At 38.0% G+C, this 20625-nt stretch overlaps 1 protein-coding gene across 3 annotated transcripts in view; it reads right to left on the bottom strand.

The window, feature by feature from the left end:
* slit1a (slit homolog 1a (Drosophila)) overlaps window positions 1-20625 on the bottom strand; it is a 298698-nt gene that overhangs the window by 62325 nt on the left and 215748 nt on the right. For 2 of the 3 annotated variants that reach the window (XM_061947175.1, XM_061947254.1), the window contains exons 12-16: window positions 11530-11601; window positions 11349-11420; window positions 10991-11134; window positions 7444-7607; window positions 1271-1294 (exon numbers count right to left, since the gene is read on the bottom strand). In XM_061947175.1, coding sequence (XP_061803159.1) covers window positions 1271-1294; window positions 7444-7607; window positions 10991-11134; window positions 11349-11420; window positions 11530-11601 — 476 coding nt within the window. The remainder of the gene's footprint in view (window positions 1-1270; window positions 1295-7443; window positions 7608-10990; window positions 11135-11348; window positions 11421-11529; window positions 11602-20625) is intronic. The other variant, XM_061947335.2, reaches the window with a different exon arrangement.

Raw genomic sequence — 20625 nt, 5'->3', positions numbered from 1 at the left:
CCTGAGTGCTGAAATCGTGGAAAAATATATGTTCTTAGCGCGCCTGAAATGGGCTGTCTGCACTCTCAAAGTGCATGTTGTTGCCAAATGTATTTCATATGCTGTAAACCTAATTCATAGTTGTTAGTTTCCTTTAATGCCAAACAAACACATACCAATCGTTGGTTAGAAGGCGATCGCCGAATTCGTCCTCACTTTCTCCCGTGTCGCTGGCTGTCGTGTCGTTTTCGTCGGTTTCGCTTGCATACGGTTCAAACCGATATGGCTCAATAGCTTCAGTTTCTTCTTCAATTTCGTTTTCGCTACCTGCCTCCACACTACAACCATCCGTTTCAATACATGTGTAATCTGTTGAATCGCTTAAGCCGCTGAAATCCGAGTCTGAATCCGAGCTAATGTCGCTATAGCTTGCTGTTCTTTCCGCCATGTTTGTTTGTGTTGGCATCACTATGTGACGTCACAGGAAAATGGACGGGTGGTTAAAATCAGGCACTTTGAAGCTTTTTTTTTTAGGGATATTGCGTGATGGGTAAAATTTTGAAAAAAACTTCGAAAAATATAATAAGCCACTGGGAACTGATTTTTAATGGTTTTAACAATTCTGAAATTGTGATAATGTTCCCCTTTAAATCTAAAATGTGGTAAACATATGGATTTAAAAAAAAAAGTAATTCCTCATTCAACAGCATGAGAAATTGTCTCCAAACGGTTTGTTGTGCTGCTTAACTACCATTTATTTTCCAAGTCAGCACGGAACATCATCTCAATTTTAGCCCACAAACATATTCGTTTACACACAGGAACGCATTTCAGGATGGTGAATCACGCCGTCGCTGATCGTCCTAGTTATTTGCTTGGAAGTTCCCCTTGTTAAGAGGTCCGGAAACATCCGCCGATAGGAATCTGGGTCCCCCGGTGAGCTTTATTTTCTTTCTGATAGAGACACTCACTCACTACCCCTCTGGGTGAGTGCGAGAATGTGTGCGCTCATGCCAAAGCAAAGAGTGGTCTGACTCCATGTGTGGAGACACATGTTTATCATATTAATATGCACTCAGAGGTAGCGACCCTCGCAGGCCCAATTAGCTCACTGTATCAATAGCACCGCCTACCGTCTTCCCAGGATGATTCACTTGGACCTGCCCTCTTTTTTTTTTTTTTTTACTCACACATGGCAAAACTTTGACACAAATGCATAGCAAGTGTCCCATAACATGTTCTGGTAAAGCAGACCGAGCCAGGAGGAAGACAATGACCGCAATGAACTCACCTGGGATGAAGTACTGCTCTTTGGCTGTGATGGAGAAAAGACAGATTGGCGGATGTCAGTGAGAGCTTGGTGGAAGGCATAGCTGTGGCCAGCTGCTATGCTTCCACATGGTCATATATAAGATCTATATATGACACAATGTGTATGACAACACAGATGAGAACACTTGACATAAAGGAAAAGACAAGAAATAAGTGAGAACTAGTCTTCTAATGAAGGTATAGTGTCATATAAAGTACACACACTTGTAAAGAACATAATGTCATGGCTGTCTTGAGTTTCCAATCATTTCTACAACTCTTAATTTTTTTGTGATAGAGTGATTGGAGCACATACTTGTTGGTCACAAAAAACATTCATGAAGTTTGGTTCTTTTATGAATTTATTATGGGTCTACTGAAAATGTGAGCAAATGTGCTGGGTCAAAAGTATACATACAGCAATGTTAATATTTGGTTACATGTCCCTTGGCAAGTTTCACTGCAATAAGGCGCTTTTGGTAGCCATCCACAAGCGTCTGGTTGAATTTTTGACCACTCCTCTTGACAAAATTGGTGCAGTTCAGCTAATTATTATTATTATTTTTTTTATTTTTTATTTTTTTTTACTTTGACTTGTTTCTTCAGCATTGTCCACACGTTTAAGTCAGAACTTCGGGAAGGCCATTCTAAAACCTTAATTCTAGCCGGATTTAGGCATTCCTTTACCACTTTTGACGTGCGTTTGGGGTCATTGTCCTGTTGGAAAACCCAACTGCGCCCAAGACTCAACCTCCGGGCTGATGATTTTAGGTTGTCCTGAAGAATTTGGAGGTAATCCTCCTTTTTCATTGTCCCATTTACTCTTTGTAAAGCACCAGTTCCATTGGCAGCCAAACAGGCCCAGAGCATAATACTACCACCACCATGCTTGACGGTAGGTTTGGTGTTCCTGGGATTAAAGGCCTCACCTTTTCTCCTCCAAACATATAAAACACAGACACAACTGCTCATAGGAAGAAAATTCAGACAAAACTGCCTGTAACTTCCAGTAGGAATGTCTTAGAGACATTAAACAAAAACCTCTATGTAGGTCTCACTTAGACCTACATTTCATATATTGACAACCCCAAAAATCAACAGGAAGTTTGCAATTCCCCCTTCAAAACAAAAGTTTTGTAAAAACCGGTCACCTTTTTTCAAACATTGTCTCCTCTGAGCGCGTTTGTCGTTTCGGCTTCAAACTAGCACAGGAGAGAGATTGAACCCTTCTGATTGAAAGTTGATCAAAGAGTTTTAATTACTGCTCCGGTTTGGATTTTATGTGCCGTCAAAGTCGGTCCCGTCCATCGCTGTTTGCAGCTTTAAAAATTCAACCAAAAGCTTGCCAGAAGCTTGTGGATGGCTACCAAAAGTGCCTTATCGCAGTGAAACTTGCCAAGGAACATGTACGGTAACCAAATATTAACATTGCTGTATGTATACTTTTGACCCTGCAGATTTGCTCACATTTTCAGTAGACCCATAATAAATTCATAAAAGAACCAAACTTCATGAATGCTTTTTGTGACCAACAAGTAAGTGTTTATACAAGTTTAGATTGTTGTGATGCCTAAAAGCTCCAATCACTCTATCACAAAAAAAAAAGAGTTGTAGAAATTATTGGAAACTCAAGACAGCCATGACATTATGTTCTTTACAAGTGTATGTAAACTTTTGACCACGACTGTACAAGACAGTGGTATGAAGCCAGATGAATGGACAAATAAAGAGAGTGGAGCCCAATGACATTATGAAGACATGGATGACCTGTTTTACCACCAATTTTGTCTTGGCATTTATTTAATTAAGGACAAAGTATATGATATGGACAAAAGTATTGATGCCTAAAGGAAGTGTGAATAGTAAAAAGGGGCTTGGTCTTCCCTTAGCAGCAAAACAGTTTTCCTCCAGAGGGCCATAAACAGAAAAGAAATTAAGGATAGAGAGACCACCTAAATTAATTTAACATACTTAAACACGTAATCAAATATTGCGTTATAGGTGACAAAACTAATAGTCATTAATCAACCCCAGCAGGCGCAAGACATTGATACAACGCTAATTATACATACATGTCCTTTAAAACTGTCTTCTAAACAACGTTGCAAAATAGTTGTATTTGTAAATTGAGACAACGTTGATGTGTAATGTTAGATCCACTTTGTTGGTTGGGAAATGACCAAATTTCAAAGGTCAAATCAACGTCACAACCTGATATTGAATAAATGTTGTCAAAAAGTATGTTGTTTCAACGTTGTATTTGTGTTGGAGAATATTGGTTGGGAAATGACCAAAATTCAATGATCAAGTCAACGTCAGAACCCAACATTGATTAAACGTCGTCAAAAACGACGTTTAATCAATCGTTTGCCCAGTTCAGTAAGAACTGAACTGGGCAAGAAAGCATTTAGGTTTTCAGCACCGAAGGCTTGGAATAACCTACAATCGAATATTAAACTTCAAACCCTAGTTACGTTGAATGAGTTTAAAGCTTCTGTGAAAGGACTGCAGTCTACCTTGTCTGTATGCACATGTGTCATGTGAGCAAGTTTTAATGTTGTAAATGTGATGTTTTATGTATTTGTTTTTCTGTTTTTAATGTAACCTTGCTGCTGCCCTCTTGGCCAGGTCTCCCTTGGAAAAGAGATCTTTGATCTCAATGGGATTTTACCTGGTTAAATAAAGGCTAATAATAATAATAATAAAAAGCATGTTGTTCCAACGTTAGGTTGGAGTTGCTCAACGTCAGAACCTAATTCAACAAGTTCTCAATCTTTTTTTTAATGTCTTGTGCCTGCTGGAACATCATGGCCGTAACAGGGATTTGACAAATACCGAGGTTGATTATTGGTAGTCCATGAGGAACTTTGAATGGCTGAAGTCATGTGTACCCCAGCACCGTATAATTACTATTACCATGACTATGAAAGAGGTTGTCATTCATCCAGGTCATAGTCATCTCTGTGAGTCAAAGTGTTAGTGCGCCACATTGCTAGTGACTGTGTGTGTGTGTGTGTGTGTGTGTGTGTGTGTGTATGTATGTGTGTGTGTGTGTGTGTGTGTGTGTGTGTGTGTGTGTGTGTGTGTGTGTGTGTGTGTGTGTGCGTTTGGCAAGACAGCCGCATATGAGCACAGTTAAGCTACTTGTTGTTAGGACTTTTTTTAATAAGTAGAAAGTTGATTGTAACTTTTTATGTTATTTGGTATATAGTACTTTATAGCACTTTATATTGTGTTCAAAGTGTTGAAACGTTTACCAAATTATGGACTTTTGTCAAGTCTGGACCCCATTATTCATATTTACATTGTATTTTATGGATACATTTGTTTCAATATACAAACATTTTTATTTACAAACTCTGTTCAAGAACCAATTAAGTTCATAAATCAAGATGTTGCAACTTATGCATTATATAGTTCATGTGTGATGATCATTTGATTTAATTGCTGATAAATTGATCTATTATTATTTACAGCTAAAAAGAGTTAAAAGGGAATTGATTGATTTATACATGTATTTGATATTGATTATTTGAGAAACACTAACACTGAATTGAGTTGTTTTCTACTCAGTAGCCCAGGGGTCGGCAACCCGCGGCTCTAGAGCCGCATGCGGCTCTTTAGCGCCGCCATAGTGGCTCCCTGGAGCTTTTCCAAAGATGTATGAAAAATGGAAAAATATGAGGGGAAATAATTTATTTTTTGTTTTAATATGGTTTCTGTAGGAGGCCAAACATAACACAAACCTCCCTAATTGTTATAAATCCCACTGTTTATATTAAATATGCTTCACTGATTCGAGTATTTGGCGAGCGCCGTTTTGTCCTACTAATTTTGGCGGTCCTTGAACTCACCGTAGTTTGTTTACATGTATAACTTTCTCCGACTTTCTAGGACGTGTTTTATGCCACTTCTTTTTCTGTCTTATTTTGTCCACCAAACTTTTAACGTTGTGCATAAATGCACAAAGGTGAGTTTTGTTGATGTTATTGACTTGTGGAGAGTGCTAATCGGGCATATTTGGTCACTGCATGACTGCAAGCTAATCGATGCTAACATGCTATTTAGGCTAGCTATATGTACATATTGCATCATAATGCCTCGTTTGTAGCTATATTTGAGCTCATTTGGTTTCCTTTAAGTCCTCTTAATTCAATTTATATCTCATGACACACTGTCTGTATGTAATATGGCTTTTAATTTTTTTGCGGCTCCAGACAGATTTGTTTTTGTATTTTTGGTCCTATATGGCTCTTTCAACATTTTGGGTTGCCGACCCCTGCAATAGCCGAACAAAGGGTTAACTAAAAGACCGCACAAGATTCCACCGCATAGGCTTAGTTTCTTCTTACCACCTTTTGGACATGTTGAATTGTGCAAATGTAATTATGCAATGTTTCCTAATGTGACTTGTTAAGTTTGTCCAAAACAAAACAAAAAAACACATAACTATGACCCTGCTGCACAGAATTTTGATGTATGTCTGTGGAAATGTTGTTTATCCAGTCATGCAGACGACTTCTGAGAGGTTACAGACATTTCTTTCTTGCTCACAATCTCGAGTTCATTCTAAAGGTTAAAGGGGAACATTATCACCAGACCTATGTAAGCGCCAATATATACCTTGATGTTGCAGAAAAAAGACCATATATTTTTTTAACCGATTTCCGAATTCTAAATGGGTGAATTTTGGCGAATTAAACGCATTTCTATTATTTGCTCTCGGAGCGGGAAGCAATCCGCCATTTTCTCACTTTCGTCGGTGTGTTGTCGGAGGGTGTAACAACACGAACAGGGACGGATTCAAGTTGCACCAGTGGCCCAAAGATGCGAAAGTGGCAAGAAATTGGACGAAATTTGTTCAAAATACGAGTGTGTGGGGAAAGCCGACGAAATGGTCAGTCGTTTGTCCCGCACACTTTACCGACGAAAGCTATGCTACGACAGAGATGGCAAGAATGTGTGGATATCCTGCGACACTCAAAGCAGATGCATTTCCAACGATAAAGTCAAAGAAATCTGCCGCCAGACCCCCATTGAATCTGCCGGAGTGTGTGAGCTATTCAGGGACAAAGGACCTCGGTAGCACGGCAAGCAATGGCGGCAGTTTGTTCCCGCAGACGAGCGAGCTAAACCCCCTGGATGTCTTGGCTCACACCGTCCCTTATGCCACCGAAGATGATCAAGAGAAGAATATCGACCCTAGCTTCCCTGGCCTGCTGACATCAACTCCAAAACTGGACAGATCAGCTTTCAGGAAAAGAGAGCGGATGAGGGTATGTTTACAGAATATATTAATTGATGAAAACTTTATTCATTACTCGCGGTTTTACGTAAATGATTATACATAAACTGTGTTTACCAATAATTTAGCTTAAAAACATTTATTTTTTTCAATCATTCGAGTACATTCGGGTAGTCTTGTGTAATGCAGTATTTTGTGTCTATTTAGGTATGGTTAACCTGAGTGCTGAAATCGTGGAAAAATATATGTTCTTAGCGCGCCTGAAATGGGCTGTCTGCACTCAAAGTGCATGTTGTTGCCAAATGTATTTCATATGCTGTAAACCTAGTTCATAGTTGTTAGTAATTATCTTATCAGACAGTGTTAAGCCGCTGAAATCCGAGTCTGAATCCGAGCTAATGTCGCTATACCTTGCTGTTTGTTTGTATTGGCATCACTATGTGACGTCACAGGAAAATGGACGGGTGTATATAAGGATGGTTAAAATCAGGCACTTTGAAGCTTTTTTTAGGGATATTGCGTGATGGGTAAAATTTTGAAAGAAACTTCGAAAAATAAAATAAGCCACTGGGAACTGATTTTTAATGATTTTAACCCTTCTGAAATTGTGATAATGTTCCCCTTTAAGGTCAGGGCTCTCAAGTTCTTCCACACCAAACTCATTGAAGCTTGCTATGTGTTTTGGAACAGAAAAGAGACACAGCCAAAGTTCCAAATTGTCTAAATTCTCTTCATCAGATCAGATCCTCTTCAACCCCTGATTGATTCATTTACCGATTAAGAACTGTTTCAATACTTTTGTCCATACAGTAAACTGACTACATCGCTGTGAATCGAGGGAGTAAAGCAGAGATACAGAGAGAAAGAAAACCAAAGAGAGGTGAGACATTTGGAAACCATCATCCTACCAGAGCAGCGGAATTTCTTGCTCTTGATCTGTCCAATCCGTTTGTTGGCCAATCGCCGAGGGCTGGCACAGCGGGCGCCGCTGGTCTCGATGGGGTTGGAGCGCAGGTAGTCGGCCAGCCATTTTAAATTACAGTCGCAGATAAATGGATTCTGGGCCAGGTGACTGCGGGGTTGAGACAAACAAAGTGGTTTGAGGATATTAAATGTAACCCAGGTTCCCTCAATCACACCCTCCAATCCCAGCCAGTGATACTCTGACAGTTGCTATACCGTTTCGGTATAGCAACCAGCCCGCCAGAACTTTTCATTTGGTCCACCAAACATCACCCAGGCTTGATGAAACCATCAAAACTAGGGTTGATCGTGTATGTAGTACTCCCGCCATCCCGCAGGGGGCAACAGCGAGACTTATGTGTCACAGTGAAGCAGCATAGTGTGAGTAGAAGAAGACGACTCATTCAACCCTGGAAAAAATCTAAATAAATGGCAAAAATCTGACTTTTAACACTGACTGGACAACAAAGCATAAATGTTGTACCCCGAGCAAGTGCTTGAGTCATTGTTTTCTGTCGGACCTTTTAAGGTGACGGAGCAACAATGGTATAAATCACAGTGTGTAAGCTTCATCTCGAAACTTGGTCAAACATTTGTGAGTAGATATTATCTGTGAATAAATATTTAGTTTGCTTTGTATTGAAATTGCTATCTTTGTGAGGTCCTTTGTATTTGTGATCGTGTTTTTTGTCTTGAGAGTAACGATCAAACCTCGTTTAATACATGTACCGTATTTTTCGGAGTATAAGTCGCACCTGACGAAAATGCATAATAAAAAAGGAAAACAACATATATAAGTCGCACTGGAGCCCGGCCAAACTATGAAAAAAACTGCGACTTATAGTCCGAAAAATACGGTAGTGCTAAATCTGACCAGTAGAGGACGGCGACGCTAATAGTGATAAGTCACATACAATGTTTGATGTGTGAATGATGTGTAATTTCTACATGTGTAAACATTTGTCGTTTATTGTGTGAATATATTTACACTGAACCTTCTATTTTATTTATGTAAAATACACAATGGACGTTATAATTTTGTCATGTTTATTTTATGTTCATATTTTCAGTCTAACAAACCTAAATGAAGGAAGAAGTGTAAAGAAATAAAATTGAGGAAGGGAAATAATTGAAAAGAAGGAACATCAATCCTCAACAAAAACTGGAGCTTCCTTTTCTTTATACTGTTAACTAGCTGCACATGCTGGAAACAAGTAGCGAGGGCAGCATAATGAATTTATTGACAGTGCCGTGTGAAAGCCGATGTTTACTTTGCAATTAAGTAAACACAGTCTCAAAGAAATATAACCTGCGGAGGCACTTTCTGACGAAACATCCACATTTCGATGTCCGGTCCTCGAGCTCTTGGACTCTTGAAACTGCGGCCCTTTTCATATAATAGCCCTGCCGTATCTGGTATTCCCCATTTCCTCTTCTCTGTCCCCGCTTAAACAAGGTACTGTACAGTGGCGTTATAAATACAACTCTCATTTAAAAATGGCTTCTGACGACAGGCTTGTTTTAGATGAGGCGGGGTGTCAAACTGAAAATCTGTGCACACGCGGGCCGGACTATTAAAATCAGGGCATTAAAACTAAAAAATATAGACAACTTCAGATTGTTTTCTTTGTCTTACTTTGGCCCAAAAATAGAACAAACACATTCTGAAAATATTACAATAAAAATATAGAAAAAACTTAGTTTAGATCCATGAAGGAAAGAAGAAAGTAAATGAATGTTTATAACTGAATAAATTTACATATGCATACATTTTTTTTTTCTTTTGTATTATTATTATTTTTTTAATGAATTAAGTAACGTTTATGACAACCTTTTTCCAAAACACAATATAGAATGTGAGATATAAGAGGATAATGCATACATTTATCATTTGTTTTCGGGGACGGCGTGGCGCTATTGGGAGAGTGGCCGTGCCAGCCACCTGAGGGTTACTGGTTCGATCCCCACCTTCTACCAACCTCGTCACGTCCGTTGTGTCCTTGAGCTAGACACTTCACCCTTGCTGGGTCGTGGTTAGGGCCTTGCATGGCAGCTCCCGCCATCAGTGTGTGAATGTGTGTGTGAATGGGTGAATGTGGAAATAGTGTCAAAGCGCTTTGAGTACCTTGAATGTAGAAAAGCGCTATACTAGTATAACCCATTTACCATTCAAAATGGCTACAAAAAAGTGGGACCACAAAAATTTACTGTGGGACCCCATTTTTATGACTTGATGGGGTGCCTGGGACCCCATTTTGAAAATTCCTAGCGCCAACACTGATGGAGTATTGGTGCGTGCAAAACAGCAGCAGGCGGCTGTGGCCTGCGGGCCGGTTGTAATACTAATCAAATATCATCCCGGTGTTGGGATGCATTATGTTGGGATATAATTAAGATAATGACGGATGAAGTGATTAAGACATGTTTACCGTAATAATCATGCTGCAAGATCTAGCACAGTGGTTCTCAAATGGGGGTACGTGTACCCCTGGGGGTACTTGAAGGTATGCCAAGGGGTACGTGAGATTTTTTTAAAATATTCTAAAAATAGCAACAATTCAAAAATCCTTTATAAATATATTTATCTTCAACAAAATATGAATGTAAGTTCATAAATTGAACATCAAATCAAGTAGGCTATTCCATTCATTACAATGCAACAATGCAATATTCAGTGTTGACAGCTAGATTTTTTGTGGACATGTTCCATAAATATTGATGCTAAAGATTTCTTTTTTTTGTGAAGAAATGTTTAGAATTAAGTTCATGAATCTCTATTGCAATCCCTAAAGAGGGCACTTTAAGTTGATGATTACTTCTATATGTAGAAATCTTTATTTATAATTGAATCACTTGTTTATTTTTCAACAAGTTTTTAGCTATTTTTATATCTTTTTTTCCCAAATAGTTCAAGAAAGACCACTACAAATGAGCAATATTTTTGCACTGTTATACAATTTAATAAATCAGAAACTGATGACATAGTGCTGTATTTTACTTCTTTATACCTTTTTTTCCAACCAAAAATGCTTTGCTCTGATTAGGGGGGTACTTGGATTAAAAACATTTTCAGGTTGAGAACCACTGATCTAGCATGTTGCATTCAATGTTTATTCCCATTAATTCCCATATATTCTCGTTAATTCCCATGGAAAGTTTCCGACTTTGAATATTCCCGGAATTTTGCAACCCTACTCCGGATTAAACGAATACACTGGGAACAGGTGTCATGTCAGCCAGTTCTACATGTGGATGTTGTTTGCAACGAGGAGTTCTGTTTCATCACGAGATTTCTTGTAAAGTGGGGAAAATTCCTTAACAGCGAGGTGGGAGCTGTTTTTCTGAGTCTTCCGAGGATGATGGATCTACGCTCTTCTCCAACACATCATTCCATTCCACGCTATCCCAAAGTCGTCTCGGACAACAACTCCTACGCGCGCCCGTTGTTTCTTGCCGTTGATGTTTACGCCGATCGACGTGTGGTTTACTCACAGGGTCTGTATGGCTCGCAGTGAAGCGAAGGTGCCTTTGGCCAGGGTTTGGATCTTGTTGTCGTACAGCGACAGCAGCGAGAGGTTCTGCAAGTCCTGGAAGGTGTTGGCACGGACGCAGTGGATCTTGTTGGCGTTCAACAAACTGCGAGAAGACGACGGGAAGGAGGAAAGGAGAAGAGGGGGAGGGAAGCGGCTTGTCAGACGTTCTTTATGCATTCATGCATTATGCATTCCAGCTAGAGAAGTATGCACAGGTACAAAGTTTACTCAAAGGTTAGGACTTCTTCACTGAGTGGGAGTGAAGCTGTGCCGTCTCACAAAGTGTGTCGACGATGCGTGCAAGTGTGTGTTCTTACAGCAGTTGCAGGGCGTAGAGGCCATCAAAGACACCCTTGGGCAAGTCGGTGATCTTATTTCCATACAGCACGCTGGGAGATCACAACGCAGGCATGATTTAAACACGGGGAAAACGACCAGCAAGCTGGAATTTCTGCTGGCGCGGACGCACAAACGCGGTCCAATCTCCGGAACACTTACAGGGAGTTGAGGGAGCGCAGGCCTTGGAAGGCGTCGGGGGCTATCTCCGAGATCTGGTTGTTGCTCAGGTCTCTGAAGAGGAAGAGAGAAAGATGACTCTGAAGCTCCTTTTCACACTGGTAGACAAAGACTGCATTTTTTTCTGTAGAACCATCCCGTTAGTGTTGTCCCGATACCAATATTTTACCAAAATGATTTCCATACTTTTCGATACTTTTCTAAAAAATAGCATTATTGTCTTTATTTTAACAAAAAATCTTAGGGTATATCAAACATATGTTTCTTATTGCAAGTTTGTCCTTAAATAAAATAGTGAACATACAAGACAACTTGTCTTTTAGTAGTAAGTAAGCAAACAAAGGCTCCTAATTTAGCTGCTGACATATGCAGTAACATATTGTGTCATTTATCAGCCTACTATTTTGTCAATATTATTAAGGACTAGTGGTAGAAAATGAATTATTAATCTACTTGTTCATTTACTGTTAATATCTGCTTACTTTCCCTTTTAACATGTTCTATCTACACTTCTGTTAAAATGTAATAATCACTTATTCTTCTGTTTTTTGATACTATACATTAGTTTTGGATGATACCACAAATTTGGGTATCAATCCGATACCAAGTCGTTACAGGATCATACATTGGTCATATTCAAAGTCCTCATGTGTCCAGGGACATATTTCCTGAGTTTATAAACATAATATACATTTTTAAAAAACAAAAGAAGATTTTGTGACGCCAAAAAATATAGATGTAATCATAGTAGTATCGACTAGATACGCTCCTGTACTTGGTATCATTACAGTGGATGTCAGGTGTAGATTCACCAATGGCGTTTGTTTACATTTTGACGCCGGTGTGCTACGGTGTGTAGTGAAGCATGTTAAGCTATTCCTCGTCCTGCAGGGATGATACTTGTAAGAAACGTACACTGCAAAAACTGAAATCTAAGTAAGATGAAATATCTCAAATAAGGGTGATATTTGCTTATTTTCTGTCTGATAAGATAATTCTTCTTACTAAGCAGATTTTATGTTAGAGTGTTTTACTTGTTTTAAGGGTTTTGGTCCTAAATGATCTCAGTAAGATATTACAGCTTGTTGCTGAGATGTGATGACCTATATTGAGTAAAACATGCTTGAAACTAGAATATCAACTGATGCAAAGCTGTGTCATCAACACTCAGAAGTATAAAACTACTTTTTTAAAGTAATAATTTCTTACTTCAACCATGAAAAAAAATCATGATGCCGAGCGCATATCATTATGTCAAGATAATGGCACTAGCATTTACTTAATTTAAGAATATTTTTCAACATATTGAGCAAAAAGGTCAAAAAAAAATTTTCTTCCAAGAAAAGTGCACTTATTAGTGAGAATATACTTATTTTAAGGTATTTTTGGGTTCATTGAGGTTAGCTAATTTTACTTGTTTTGGAAAGTCTTGACAAGCCTAATTTTCTTGTTCTATTGGCAGATAATTTTGCTTAGTTCAAATAAAATACCCCTCATTTTTGTATTTTTTTTTCTTGTTTTTGAACACTGACTTTTTGCAGTGTACTTTATTTGTCGCCATGGAGACGAGGATTAGTGATTTAGAAGTCGCTAAAACACTGCCGACTTTCGCCGCTAGCTCGCTAGCCATGTCTTAAAGCACCTCTTCCTGAGGGCGTTTCAGTGTTATAACTTCACCTTTATCGTTAGTTTTTAAGCCAAAATGCGTCCGTTCTTCCTTTTCTGTCTACACACTGTGTCTGCCTGTAAGTACTCTGTGATTGTGCGCTGCCAACAGGTATAAAAGAAAGGGCATCTCTATCCTCCTTCAAAACCGCAATAAAAGTACACCTCCAGGCAACTTCAACCCTAAACAAACACCCACCCCGGATTGTTGTTAATAATCAAACGTAAACAATCAAATGCAGATATTTTTCTTATGCCTTCTGATCTCTCTCTCTATGTCCACTACTTGCTGTACATATCCTACCAAGTCAGACCTACACTGTTTCAATATCAATATCAATATCTGTTCTCAATTGTTGATGACTGATGATAACAACCAAACCTACCCCCCCCCCCCCCCCCCCCCCCTCCACACCCCGAATTGTAAATAATGTAAATAATTCAATGTATACACCCTGATGATTATCTTGTGTGATGACTGTATTATGATGATAGTATAAATGATAGTATATATCTGTATCATGAATCAATTTAAGTTGAAAAACTTATTCGGGTGTTACCATTTAGTGGTCAATTGTACGGAATATGTACTTCACTGTGCAACCTACTAATAAAAGTCTCAATCAATCAATGCCGAACATGCTCGTCTGCTCGTAAACCAGCAATGACACAACGTGACGACGACAGGGGCGCAGGGGGTTGGGGGACTGGTATCCTTCAGAGGCGGTATAGTACCGAATATCATTCATTAGTATCGCGGTACTATACTAATACCGGTATACCGTACAACCCTACATCGCATACATAGGTTGGGGTTGGTGGGAGAGAGTCAAGCTGGACAATGATGGGATGGCGCCTGCAGCCTCTTTCACACTACTTCTTAGAGCTTTTCCGACACTTTCCTGTATTGCTTTTCTGTGTGAAAAGCACCAACACTAAACGGGTTCAACATGTGAATTTGCTGGCTTCGAAGGCAGCGTTGCCAGTTTGGCGACTTTCCAAACTGCAAAAAAGAGCTAAAATACAAAAGACTTAGATTTTATGAGAAAAATACAAAACATTTGTGAAATTAACCAGGAGAGATAATTTTACTTGATAAGACATCCTAAATTAAGATGTGTATATCTAGAAATTAGCAGGACTTTTAAGCTAGAAATAAGTATTTTATTCTGAAAACAAGCATTAGTCAACTTGCAATTCCATGATTAAGCATCCTCAAAGTGTTGCAGAATCTTTAAACAAGAAAAACCAAAATATCTTTTTTGAATAGATTTTTTCTCAATTTTACCAATTTTAAACTAGAATAGAAAAAAATAATTGTTCATGCTAATATTAAGATTAGTTAAAGACTGAAAATAGGCAAATAGCTCTTTCTAGACCAACAATTTTAGATCTTGGCTAGTGCAAACCCTCTTTTTTTCCTCACAAGCGACACATCTTAAATAACGAGGAGCGGGTGCGGGTCAGGCTGACGTCAGCCTCGCGCAGCAGTCCCAGCTGCAGTCAGAGCAGAGAAGAGACCCACACCCCTTCGCGTCCAGTCTGCAGACAAAGTGCGCATATTCAAAGCTGCTGCTGTCTCCGCCTTGGTTTACAGAGCGATATGTAAATATTTCTTCACTGTCACGCTGAAGTAAATCACTGCAAAATTCTAATTCCTCTGTTCATTTTAATAGGTCAGTCAATTGTAGGGATGTCCGATAATGGCTTTTTGCCGATATCCGATATTTCGATATTGTCCAACTCTTTAATTACCGATACCGATATCAACCGATATATGCAGTCGTGGAATTAACACATTATTATGCCTAATTGGGACAACCAGGTATGGTGAAGATAAGGTACTTAAAAAAAAAATTAATAAAATAAAATAAGATAAATAAATTAAAAACATTTTCTTGAATAAAAAAGAAAGTAAAACAAAATAAAAACAGTTACATAGAAACTAGTAATTAGTGAAAATGAGTAAAATTAACTGTTAAAGGTTAGTACTATTAGTGGACCGTCAGCACGCACAATCATGTGTGCTTACGGACTGTATCCCTTGCAGACTGTATTGATATATATTGATATATAATGTAGGAACCAGAATATTAATAACAGAAAGAAACAACCCTTTTGTGTGAATGAGTGTAAATGGGGGAGGGAGGTTTTTTGGGTTGGTGCACTAATTGTAAGTGTATCTTGTGTTTTTTATGTTGATTTAATAAAAAATTTAAAAAACGATACCGATAATAAAAAAAACGATACCGATAATTTCCGATATTACATTTTAACGCATTTATCGGACATCTCTAGTGAATAGATTTGGTTCATCTGTCAATGTCACAACCCTCCAGTCTTTTAATCGTGTGTCGTACTCTAACATTTAAAAAAACTAAGAAGTTCACTTGCAGTTCTAAAATCATACCTAACACTTTTATTTAAAAAAACACTCTCTTTTCATCTCTCCCTCATCGTTATTCCCCTCTCCTACAGCGTCCTTTGCAATATCAATGAGCAATCATGCAAATGGGGCGATGACATCATCTGGCAACCTTTAGAACAGCCAATTGCTTTCCTCAGTTGGCAAGACTGTTCAGAGGTCGCATCAGAGCGGTAACAGAGGTGGGCTGACACCTGCAAGCCCTTTCACACTACTCGTCAAAGCTTTTCCGACCCATTTTTGCCACTTCTTGGTGCTCAGTGCTACTTTGAGTGCCTTTTAAATACTGTTTTAGTCTTTTTCCAGCTTTTTTTTCTAGTTTTGTTAGCTTGAGTCCAAAGAGAGCAACGGACAAGAAATGTGTGGTTTGAAACATTTAGGAAGTCTCCACAGCATTGTCGTCACTGCTTCCCTTCTTTATTTCATTTCGGATTTCAAACTGGGAGTGCACCAAAGTGCTAGTTACAGTGTGAGTGCGTGTCGGCAGGGCGGCTGCATACGAGGAGGACAGTTCAGTGCATTGTTTTGGCTCTGTTATTAAATATATAGTTGATCAATCACTCCCTTGTTATGTTCGTGTGATATGCAGTAGAGCATAGAGCTTTATATTGTGTTCAAAGTAGGGTTGTACGGTATACCGGTATTGGTATAGTACCAAGATACTAATGAATCATGTTCTGTACTATACCGTCTCTAAAAAGTACCGGTCCACCCCGTCGTCATCACGTCGTGTCATTGTTGGTTTTACGAGCAGAAGTTTGACAGCCCACAATCACCGAGTACTTACAAACAGACACAGTGTGTAGACAGAAAAGGGAGAACAGACACATTTTGGTTTAAAAACTAAAGATAAAGGTGAAGTTGTAACACTGAAACGCCCTCAGGAAGAGGTGCTCTAAGACATGGCTAGCTAGCTAGCGGCTAAAGTCCAGCCGCAGTCGGCAGTGTTTTAGCTACTTCTAAATCACTAATCCTTGTCTCCATGGCGACAAATAAAGTAAGTTTCTTACAAGTATCTGTTAGAATAATTATGTATATATTATCACACTAACTTTAGTATGCTTAAAGTCCATTGCTTTAGTTATTAGCTATTGTGCTCAAGTTAGACTTTTCGAATCTATGCAAGGACAAAACTTCTTGTCTGAGGGGTGGCCTCAGCCACAGATGTTATCTTTGTTTTAGCCCGCTAACAGCCAAGGACTTCAACGACCTCAACGAAGATAAGATGACAGCACGCAGACGAAGCAGAGACTTCAAGGACCTCAACGAAGATAAGATGACAACACGCAGACGAAGCAGTGACAAGGCGAAATCACAAGGCCCCCAGCACATTCCGTCACATATTGTGCGTCCTGGACCTGCTTTGCATAATATATGTGACCACTCCTTTTAGAGGCGGCCTTAGTGTTGTTGACTGTGGAACTCCTGAATAAATAGAGGGACGCAGGAGCTGAACCTTAGAGCGTAGGGCGAGACTGTGACTAAGTGTGCAGCTCCATGCGTTCTCCACATGAGCTAAATTGAACTCTGTCTCTGCATGATTCCTTGCTTCTTGTCTGATTAATACAAACGTAGATGTCATCAGTGTTTGAACCTGACAGTATCATCCCTGCAGGACGAGGAATAGCTAGACATGCTTCACTACACACCGTAGCTCACCGGGGTTTAAAATGTAAACAAACGCCATTGGTGGATCTAGATCGGTAGGTCTAGTCTAGGCCGAGTCATACCAAAGACTATAAAAAATGGGACCCATTACCTCCCTGCACTCAGCATCAAGGGTTGGAATTGGGGGTTAAATCACCAAAAATTATTCCCGGGCACACCAACTGCTGCTGCTCACTGCTCCCCTCACCTCCCAGGGGGTGATCAAGGGTGATGGGTCAAATGCAGGAAATAATTTTGCCACACGTAGTGTGTGTGTGACAATCATTGGTACCGTACTTTAACTTTAACTTTAACTACACCTAAAATCCACTGTAATGATACCAATTACAAGAGCATATTTAGTCGATACTGCTATGATTACATCTGTATTTTTTAGCATCACAAAATCTTTTTTCCTTTTTTAAAACTGTATATTATGTTTATAAACTCAGGAAATATGTCCCTGGACACATGAGGACTTTGAATATGACCAATGTATGATCCTGTAACTACTTGGTATCGGATCGATACCTAAATTTGTGGTATCATCCAAAACTAATGTAAAGTATCCAAACACCAGAAGAATAAGTGATTATTACATTTTAACAGAAGTGTAGATAGAACATGTTAAAAGAGAAAGTAAGCAGATATTAACAGTAAATGAACAAGTAGATTAATAATTAATTTTCTACCACTTGTCCTAAATAATTTTGACAAAATAATAAAATGGAAAATGACACAATATGTTACTGCATATGTCAGCAGACTAAATTAGGAGCCTTTGTTTACTTACTACTAAATGACAAGTTGTCTAGTATGTTCACTATTTTATTTAAGGACAAACTTGCAATAAGAAACATATGTTTAATGTACCCTAAGATTTTTTGTTAAAATAAAGCCAATAATGCCATTTTTTGCTGTCCCCTTTATTTAGAAAAGTATCGAAAAGTATGGATATACATTTTGGTACCGGTACCAATACCAAAATATTGGTATCGGGACAACACTTGTTCAAAGTGTACAAACTTTTAGTAATATACAAGCTTTTCTCGGGGCTGGGACCAATTATTCATATTTACATTGTTTCTTATGGAGAAATTGGCTTAAATATACCTGCTCAAGTTCCTAAATTGTGGTTCCACTGTCCTTTTTTACCTTACACCAGACATTAGTTGAATTATTGTAGCGTAAAATCACCCACAAACATGTCATAAATACCAGATCTTCTGTATCACCTCGGATTTGACTGCTTTGGTTTCACCCTGCTGTCACCAAGCTGTCATCAATGTTGTGCATATTTGGGGAAGATAATTCTAGCTCTATCCATGACTTGATGATAAGGCATTTGATAAAAATGCAAGGCAAGCATCGTGACTAAAAGTGGTGTACACGGCCCCTTACCACATGGACAACCACTAATCTACGATCGTCTGTGTGTTCGTGAATGCAACACTTAGACGGCGGAACCAGCAGGGAGAAAAAGTACGGACGGGCCAGTCGAGTCCACACTGCCGAAGAAAAATCATCATGTGGCGAAGAGGAGAAGATATTTTCACTTTTGGGCAGATACAGTAAAAAAAAAAAAAAAAAAGTGGTCATTCGTCTTGTTGTGCAGGAGGTTTCTTGGAAATTTAAATGCAGCCAAGGAGCCAACATCTGTTGGAGTGTGCGTGTCTAGGTTAGTCAAATTGGGACAAGGTGAAAGACGTGTGTGCGTGTGTGTGTGCGTGTGTGTGTGTGTGTGTGTGTGTGTGTGTGTGTGTGTGTGTGTGTGTGTGTGTGTGTGTGTGTGTGTGTGGGTGTGTGTGTGTGTGGCTGGCATTCACTAGTATAAGATGACACACTGAGGAGACATAAATACACCAGCAGAGAAACACTTATATATATATATATAAATATATATATATATATATATATATATATATATATATATATATATATATATATATATGTTCTATTGGCAGATCATTTTGCTTAGTTCAAATAAAAAATAACATTTTTGTATTTTTTTCTTGTTTTTGAACACTGACTTTTATAAATATATATATATATATATATATATATATATATATATATATATATATATATATATATGTATATATATATATATAAATATATATATATATATATATATATATATATATAAACATTTTTGTATTTTTTTCTTCTTGTTTTTGAACACTGACTTTTATATATATATATATATATATATATATATATATATATATATATATATATATATATATATATATATATATATATATATAAAAGCCAGTGTTCAAAAACAAGAAAAAAATAAATACATTTTTTTATTTTTTATTTGAACTAAGCAAAATTATCTGCCAATAGAACAACAAAATTTGGCTTGTCAAGACTTTCCAAAACAAGTAAAATCAGCTAACCTCAATGAACCCAAAAATACCTTAAAATAAGTATATTCTCACTAGTAACAAGTGCACTTTTCTCGGTAGAAAAAAAAGAGACCTTTTTGCTCAATATGTTGAAAAATATTCTTAAATGAAGTAAATGCTAGTGCCATTATCTTGACATAATGATATGCACTCGGCATTACATTTCTTGAAACCAGCAAAATTATACTAAAAACTAATTTATTGTTCTTAATGGAAAGGCAACAAGGCAACCGCTTGTTACTCTCAGGGTTTCATAGCCGCTCAGGCAAATCATATGGTCTAAAAATGCATTTTTCCATCGATAACATGACATCATAGCGCCAAGTGCGTGCTATTTCTGTCAATTAGTGTATATTATGTTCATAAACTCAGGACATATGTCCCTGGACACATTAGGACTTTGAATATGACCAATGTATGATCCTGTAACTACTTGGTATTTTTTTTTCATGCTTGAAATAAGAAATTATTACTTTAAAAAAGTAGTTTTATACTTGTGAGTGTTGATGACACGGCTTTTGCAACAGTTGATATTCTAGTTTCAAGCATGTTTTACTCAATATAGGTCATACAATCTCAGCAACAAGCTGTAATATCTTACTGAGATCATTTAGGACCAAAAGACTTAAAACAAGTAAAACACTCTAACATAAAATCTGCTTAGTGAGAAGAATTATCTCATCAGACAGAAAATAAGCAAATATCACCCTTATTTGAGATATTTAATCTTACTTAGATTTCAGTTTTTGCTGTGTATATATATATATATATATATATATATATATATATATATATATATATATATATATATATATATATATATATATATATATATATTAATGTTTTGTATTGCCATAAACAACATTTAAGGGGAAGACATAACAGACATCTGCAGATCATATCCCGTAAAGCTGTACAATAAATGATGTA

The sequence above is a fragment of the Nerophis lumbriciformis genome, linkage group LG02 (assembly GCF_033978685.3).
Source record: "Nerophis lumbriciformis linkage group LG02, RoL_Nlum_v2.1, whole genome shotgun sequence".
In the NCBI taxonomy this organism is placed as follows: Eukaryota; Metazoa; Chordata; class Actinopteri; order Syngnathiformes; family Syngnathidae; genus Nerophis; species Nerophis lumbriciformis.
This window is presented reverse-complemented; position numbering and strand designations above follow the sequence as displayed.